Source organism: Triticum dicoccoides, chromosome 6B, assembly GCF_002162155.2.
Source record: "Triticum dicoccoides isolate Atlit2015 ecotype Zavitan chromosome 6B, WEW_v2.0, whole genome shotgun sequence".
NCBI lineage: Eukaryota > Viridiplantae > Streptophyta > Magnoliopsida > Poales > Poaceae > Triticum > Triticum dicoccoides.
The window spans coordinates 585,399,201-585,407,379 of NC_041391.1; the positions used below are offsets into that span (position 1 = coordinate 585,399,201).

General features: G+C 38.5%; 1 protein-coding gene across 1 annotated transcript in view; it reads left to right on the forward strand.

Moving 5' to 3' along the window:
• The window catches only part of LOC119322269 (exocyst complex component SEC6-like), a 12,146-nt gene extending 5,851 nt beyond the window's left edge, over positions 1 to 6,295 (forward strand). The window contains exons 12-25 of the mRNA XM_037595768.1: positions 364 to 419; positions 782 to 890; positions 1,026 to 1,166; positions 1,239 to 1,418; positions 1,542 to 1,625; positions 1,725 to 1,811; positions 2,826 to 2,870; positions 3,692 to 3,770; positions 4,191 to 4,260; positions 4,738 to 4,825; positions 5,067 to 5,156; positions 5,405 to 5,521; positions 5,640 to 5,702; positions 5,894 to 6,295. Of these exons, the coding sequence (XP_037451665.1) occupies positions 364 to 419; positions 782 to 890; positions 1,026 to 1,166; positions 1,239 to 1,418; positions 1,542 to 1,625; positions 1,725 to 1,811; positions 2,826 to 2,870; positions 3,692 to 3,770; positions 4,191 to 4,260; positions 4,738 to 4,825; positions 5,067 to 5,156; positions 5,405 to 5,521; positions 5,640 to 5,702; positions 5,894 to 6,025 (1,341 nt within the window). The 3' untranslated portion in view covers positions 6,026 to 6,295. The remainder of the gene's footprint in view (positions 1 to 363; positions 420 to 781; positions 891 to 1,025; positions 1,167 to 1,238; positions 1,419 to 1,541; positions 1,626 to 1,724; positions 1,812 to 2,825; positions 2,871 to 3,691; positions 3,771 to 4,190; positions 4,261 to 4,737; positions 4,826 to 5,066; positions 5,157 to 5,404; positions 5,522 to 5,639; positions 5,703 to 5,893) is intronic.
• The last annotated feature ends 1,884 nt before the right edge of the window (positions 6,296 to 8,179 follow it).

The window sequence follows — 8,179 nt, forward strand, 5'->3', positions numbered from 1 at the left end:
GACTCAAGGACCTAAGAACCTCAGCTCTCAAGTATCCTACTCATTTCCATTGTATGTTATGTTGAAAGAAGACTGGCGTGGCTGTTAAGAAATTTAACACAAAATATCTCAGTTCATTAGTAATCATGAATCATGTATTACTGTGTACGCTTTTTGGCTCCATAATTTACCGCTCGTTTGATGTAGATGACCTCAATTTTTGTTACTTATCTTGTCTACAAATATATCTTAATCCTACTTGTTCTATAAATTTAAATTGTGACCTGACAAAGAATGTCTGGTGTTTCTCTAGAAGAAAGTACGCTTGTCTGGATTTACCTAGTGATCTGACTGACATGGAATTCTGCTCCCAATGCAATACAGATTGGAGAAGAGCTTGGCGATATCTATGACTATGTTGCACCATGTTTTCCTCCTAGGTATATCAATGGTATTACAGACGATAGTTATCTTTGGAAGATATGTCCAATACTATTTGTTCTATATGCACAAGAAATTAATATTCTGTCATAACGATTAAGAAGACAAAAATATGTTGGGGGCTCCTATCATGGGCCATACTATATGCCTTCTTAATTCAGTATATGGGGATGCTCTGTGTTGTATTATAACTTTTCAATATACCAATTGCTTAAAAGTACATCCCTTTGGTGAGAAACATGATTTTTCTTCTTCTATGAAATGTCGATGGCTGGGGTTTTCTACTTCGCCATTTTGACATGTAACTGCTAATATTTTCCATATCATCCACTAACTGCTTTGATTTTCTTATTTCTACAAGATATGAAATTTTCCAGCTCCTGGTAAATCTATATACTGAAAGGTTCATTCATATGCTAAGACTGCTCAGTGAAAGAGCAAATGATATTCAAAATATAAATATACTGAAGGTATGTGATATTTAAATTCATTGTGTTATTCTGCTATATTTTTTCTCCATGTGATGACCACTTGTCAGTATATTTTTTCCTGTTTGCTTTTATTTCGCTTGTAATGCAAGCGCATTAATTGACTGCTCACTGTAGGTAACAGGTTGGGTTGTGCAATATCAAGATAATCTTATTGGCCTTGGTGTGGACGAATCTCTTGCCCAAGTTTGTTCAGAAAGTGGTGCATTGGATCCCCTCATGAATATGTATGTAGAGCGTATGCAGGCAACAACTAAGGTACTAACTTTATCTCTTGAATTCATATTGACCTTTAATCATGATTATTCATACTCCCTTTTGCTTCTGTAGAAATGGTACACTAACATTTTGGAGGCTGATAAAACACAACCACCAAAGAGTACAGAGGATGGAAAACTATATACACCTGCAGCTGTAGATCTATTCAGAATATTGACAGAGCAAGTGCAGATAGTAAGAGAAAATAGCACAGATGTCATGCTATATCGTATTGCTCTCGCAGTTATTCAGGTACTTATCAAGTTGCCCTCAGCATTATTTTAGTCTTAACTATTTTTGCTTTGCTTTGCTTTGTGCAATCTGAAATAAATTACTGAAATGTTGCAACTCAATCTTCTTTTGATACCTTCACAGGTTATGCTTGATTTTCAAGCAGCTGAGAGGCAAAGCCTTGAGGAGCCAGCTTCTGATGTCGGTCTGGAAACTCTGTGCGCATTGGTCCGTAGTTTTCTTTCACTAGTATGCACATTTAGCTGTTCCATGTCAGTTCTTGCTACTCTTGTTTCTTATTATATGATCCTTGTATTATTTGACCAGATTAACAACAACCTGCGTTGCTACGAACTTTCATCAGAGCTAAGTAGCAGCACATTGGAAGCGCTTCCTCCGAACTATGCTGAACAGGTACTAATGAGTCATCAAGCATGGTCCTTAGATTCTTTCACATTTTCAAACTTGCTCTGGAGATGACTTCATGTGTTTTCAATCATTACATCATTAAATTCTCCCTGTTTCTTTTTACTGAAAATACTACCCAAGTATCCGTAGTATCTGTGCCTGCATACCGTAAGGTTCAGTTTTGTAAGAACTAGTCTCCATGGCAAGGATCAAGGACATGAATAACCATTCTGACTATTTTAATTTAAAAATCGAGGTAGATGATTTGTGTATGTTATATGGTATAGTTTATATAGCACATCAAAGTAATTTTCTCTAGTCTAAAGTACATGATGTTTAGGAAGTTGGTTATGTGTTACAAACTGAAGTCTTGTTGGGTCTTCGTAGCAGTTACCACCTTATTGACGTCAAAGAGACGATTGCACAATTAACAGGGCCCGACTATGTCAAAAGTTGGGAGTATAAAGTCCTTGCTTAGTTTCTTGTTCTATGTGCATGGAATTAAAGCAACACGTTTTCAGCCTGGAGGTAGTATATTTTCAGCCTGGAGGTAGAATATTCTCATGGACCACAACTTGTGAAGTACTCCCTCCGTTCCTAAATATAAGTCTTTGTAGAGATTCAACTATGAACTACATACGGATGTATATAGATGCATTTTAAGTGTGGATTCATTCATTTTGCTCCATATGTAGTCCACCTAATGAAATCTCTACAAAGACTTACATTTAGGAATGGAGGGAGTAGGACATATACTCTAGTATAGATATAGTTTGTACATGCAGACTAAATATATGCATTGCTGGGAGAGCAAACTTCATGGGAGACGAACAGGTAAGACTTCATGGTATTTTCTGTGAGGCACTAAGACTGGAAAACTGGGAATGTGAAGCAAATTCAGAAGTTGATGACAGCATAGAGTTGAAAATATGTGTTATTATTGCAGTTTTTCTGTGTTTCTTTTAGCACACCTTAAGCATTTTTTTAGACTCTACATGTGAGTAAAATTCTGTTTTACAGGTTAATTTTGAAGACACTTGCAAAGGATTTCTTGAGGTTGCCAAGGTGTGTTCTACAATCTGCATGCATAAGATACATTACATATGTATATGTAACATTAGTGTTAGGTTTGAGAAATGAAACTCAACCTGCTAATCAATGTGAAATTGATTCTTTAGGTGTCTGATGTTTACTTCTACACGGATGCATAGTTTTAGATAGCGGGCTATGCCTCTTAGCGGTGGACCTCTTCTAAACGGTATAGCGTGCTATAGTGCGCAATTTAAAACATGTGTTCATGTGTTTGGACCAAAGTACCTATAGCGCGCTATTTAAAACCATGCACGAATGTCTTAATTGCACACATTGCTACAGCGTATAACCAAGGAAGTTTGTAATAATGTTTGGTGTAAAAGTTTGCACAACCTGCTATCGGCTAGTTGAGATTTCGCTGTTGTGGTCCTGAAACCGAGATTCTTGCCTATACATGCTACCCTGTAGAAACTGAAACAGTCGGACACGAGTGGGGAGGTAATGAAAAGAACCCTTGCCGAGTCACCTAGTTATGGTCCAAGGGCTTCCACATTACTTTGCCACAATTCTGGAAAAGCTGCTTAAATATTTATACGAGTACTAAAAGCAAGCACTGAACTGGTTAACTCTTTGGTTATTGACACTGGTTTCTGGCCAATCCCTGTCCAGTACTGCCCAAGAGACAGGTGGTAAGAGTGGTGGGCATGCATTGACTCAGCTGTCTTGCCCCATGTGCTGAGAACTGGCCAAGCTTGGCTGGTTCATCTTCCAAGCAATGTTATTTGATACAACTGCGTCTATAGACAACAAAAGGTCATTGCTGCTGTAACTAAAGTTACCGATTCTTCCAACAGGAGGCGGTCCTTCAAACTGTCAGTGTTATTTTCGAAGACCCAGGTGTGCAGGATCTTCTTGCGAAGGTTTACCAAAAAGGTAATTCCTTGGTATTGTTTGGGTAACAAATTTATCCTTTCCCCTTTGCCCTTTGTTCGAGTCATTTTCTTGATCATTTGGAATTTAAAGCACAAGCAGTTCCTCTACGTCTGTGAGAGTCTTACTTAGAAACCCAGAAAAGCGCTGGGACATTTCTTATGTTTTTATGCTTACACAGTAACAATGGTGATATTTATCTTAAGATATTTTATCGACTGGTATTGATTTTTTGGCTATCGCTGTTGCTTCTATTCAATCACCATCTGTAGTTGGCAGCTGTGTGCAAGTAGTTGTTTACCTCTTCTACTTGTGGTTAACATATTTTAGGAATTCTCTGGCATAGTGCTTTTCTAAGGCTATTTTCAAGTGTTCCTTGAAGAGACAGATTGTTGTTTTCTAACAGTGGTTCATTTTTATCAGACTGGATGGATGGAATGGTGACCGAATATCTGGTCGCCACGTTTGCTGATTATTTTGGCGATGTGAAACTGTAAGTTTACACAATAAGTGTTATTGACCTATACCATGGCTATGAATGCAGAAAACTTTTCAAATTGGTTTGAAGACACAAAATTTTGAAAAATTGCACATCTACCAAAATTTGTGCCATGACCTGAACTATATCACTAGATCCTGAAATCTTAACATAAATCATATTCATACATGTTCATCAAATTTGGGAACTCCAGTGCAAATTGATCAGTTCCAAAAACAGTACGTACTCCCTCCGTAAAGAAATATATGAGCGTTTAGATCACTAAAGTAGTGATCTAAATGCACTTATATTTCTTTACAGAGGGTGTACTAATCATTTTTATCTTTTTATTTTGATAATAAATGCCATCCTATTTAGTAATATTCCTATAATCCATACTGGGGGTTATGGCATGCAAATGCTTGCTATCACTGATAAATGTGGTTCATCATATCTTTCTGCTTATAATTGTAAATGGGTTTATTTGTCTAGATATATTGAAGATAGATCGTTCCGAAGATTTGTGGAGTCTTGCCTAGAGGAAACAATTGTTGTATATGTTGACCATCTTCTCAGTCAGGTTTGCAGAACTCCCCTTGGTACTATTCAGATTAACTGTATACTTGTGATTTGGAGGGATGGTGGGAACATATATATGATGTAAAGTCATCACAAAGGGAGGACCCTTCCATGTTCTCTAGAATCATTCTGAAATGAGCTTTTTCTATTGTGTTCTTGGTTCAGACAGTATTTTTTACCGATTTCACTGATCATTTCACACTTCATTTCATCTTATCTCTTGCAATTGCTTGCACCTTTAGAAAAATTATATAAAAGAAGAAACGGTTGAGAGGATGAGGCTAGATGAAGAGGTGCTTATGGATTTCTTCAGAGAGCACACTAGTGTGACTGTAAGTATAATTACTGCTGGAAGTTTCATACTATTTACAGCTACAACTCCTTTGTTCAAGCAGTATGAATATTGCAAAGCATTTTCTGCAAGATTAGGGTGCATTCATTTTGTGGTACAATACATCTTTTAGGTTAATGTATTTTTGCGTTCAAACACCTATCCTAGAATTCTAGTCCCACATTCTGGTTTGATTCTTCTATAACATGGACCAGTTCTCTGACATGCTGTCTTTGCAATGTGGTTCAGAAAGTTGAAAACAGAGTACGAATTCTGGCTGATCTAAGGGAGCTTGCTTCAGCTGAGAGTCTGGATAGTTTCACTCTCATTTACACAAATATTCTGGAACATCAACCAGATTGCCCGGTAATTTCTTTCAAGCATTATAATTGCCTTTGTTTGAGCACATACTATTATAGCCCATAAACTTTATCCTCCCATTCATTTGTTTGATGCTCTGCAATTTGGCATGTCTGCTATGTAGTCGGAGGTTGTTGAGAAGCTCGTTGCACTGCGAGAAGGCATTCCACGGAAAGAAGCCAAGGAGGTAGGAACAAAGTTTCTCACATCATAAGTATCTGGTGTGCAATTTGTTGATAGTCAAATTAGGTTTTCAGGAGAAATTTTGACAATTATGACGCCATTTATACATAAGTTCAGGTTTTCTTATAAAAAAAAACTTTTCCTGGTTTGCTGAAAAAATGGCTTACAGATTCTTATATCCTACTCGCTTGTTAGGTCGTACAAGAATGCAAGGAGATATACGAGAACTCCCTCATAGATGGCAATCCTCCAAAGTCAGGGTTCGTGTTTGGTAAATTGAAGTGCCTAACAGTAAAGAAAGGCATATGGGGGAAGCTTGGACAGTGAGAATATGCTAGTACTGAACATAGTAAATGCACCCACAAAGAAGGATTTGTTTTCTATTTTGCTCATTCTTTTGTTCATCTTTTAAGCCTATTGGTGTTAGTCTGCGAAGCATGAGAAGTTCTAGAATGTATTGTTTCTATTTGGTTAGCAACAGGGAGTTTTTTGTGTAAAGATGGAACCCCAACCCCTTGTTATTTTCATTGCCCTTGAATAAAATGTCTAGTGATGTACAGTATATTGTTGAGTGACATCAGCTGTGCATTATCATCCAAACTCCCAAGTATCTGGGCATTTCGAAGCTCTTTTTTCCCCTTTTACGATCAACATGGTATCTCTGCTTTGATGTTCTCTCTGCGCACGAGATAGACGCGCCCCTGATTGTAGAATAGGTAGTGGAGAGTGTTTTTTTTTAATACAGTACAGACGCAAGCGCTCATATACACGTGCATACACTTGTCTTTATGAACATACACCCTACCTCTATGAGCACCTCCAAAAGACTGAGCTGACATATCATCTTGAAATTTACAAAGTCACTGTAGTCACCTCGTTGTTGACGGAAACGTCTCCTCCCACTAAATGTGCATTGCCAGAAATCTTGAAATAAATTCAGGAATAAATGCGAGCACCACTGGTGGGTTGGGGATATTACAGTCCCCCTAACCAACCAACCACAGATAGTGTTAGGAACAAAGATTGGGGAAGATTTCATTCACCAATGGTAACATTCTTCTGTTACATACTTTGACTTATAGATGGACAACAACTGATAATCCACTTCTGAGCCCAGGTTTAGCTGCATTCGCGCAGGACGAAAAAAATTCAAAACAAATAATAGAAAAATCCAACGCATTCTAATTTTTATTGTGTGGTAAATAAATTGATGCGTGACGTCCACTCTAATTTTTAACTCATTTGGACATCTGAGCAATTCTTGGCAAAAAAATAACAAATTCGGGATATGTAAAAAGTTTACTGTTCACGCATTGTTCTGACTCGATTTATCTTTTTTGCTGAGAGCTGCTCAGATGTTAAAATGAGTTGGAAATTGGAGCGGACCTCAAGCATCAATTTATCTACCACACAAAAAAGTTAGAATTTTTGATTTTTTCTGATATTTGTTTTGATTTTTTTTACTAGGTGCAGATGAGCCTGGTCACCAAATCACCGTACTCGACAACACCAATTTAATTAAGGACAACAATAAGGACCCACTTGCAGAGGAGCGCTTCACGCTTCCGCCTTCTTACCTCGAAGCCATGTCTGATCAGTGTAATGTTGCATACGAAGTTGTGCTTTAGCCAGTTGCTGCTTCAGAAATTCAGAAATCCCTTCCCTGCCCTGAATCACCTCGTCACTTCAGTAGATCGAGTGTTAGATAAGGGAGGTAAAACCCTTAGGCCTCGTTTGGTTTGAAGAAATTTCATAGAAATTCTATAGAATAGAATTCTTATAGGAATTTTTCCTTTAGAGCCCTTTGATTCATAAGAATGGATTGCTATTCTGCATAAGATTGGTTTCTTCACATTTCAAAGAAAAATAAACATGAATCTAGACTCAATGAATTTTTTTCTACAATGTGAATCAAATGACATCTCTTTTTCTAAGCCTAGTCATAGGATTTTGAGATACATGTCATCTCATTTTCTACAAGTTTCCTATTCCTATTACAGTTCTATCCTATGAACCAAACACTACTAGGAAAAACCTTATACACAGCATCTTAGCAGTAGCGCTGGACAAAACAGGGCACTACTGCTACTTAGTAGTAGCGTGTTTAAATAGACCGCGCTACTGCTACTACTTTAAGAGTAGCGCGTTCTGCGAAAGCACGCTGCTGCTATATTTGTACTGGGCGCAGATGGCTAGCCCCACTTAGTAGTAGCGCGTATCCCTGACTAGCGCTACTGCTACGTCCCGTAGCAGCAGCGTGTATCTCTGAAACGCGCTACTACTTACTTACCTTATCTTGGAGCAGTTGACCCTCTCACTCACTCTCCCTCTCACTCGCTCTCGCCCGCGCCGAACCCGTCGTCCGCCGGTGCGCTTCTCCTCACCAAGGTACTCCCTCCTTCCCTCCCTCCTCCCCCTCCTCCTCCGGTCGCCCTTCTCCCATCGCCCCTCCCTCCTCCTCCTCCGGCCGCCCCCTCCTCC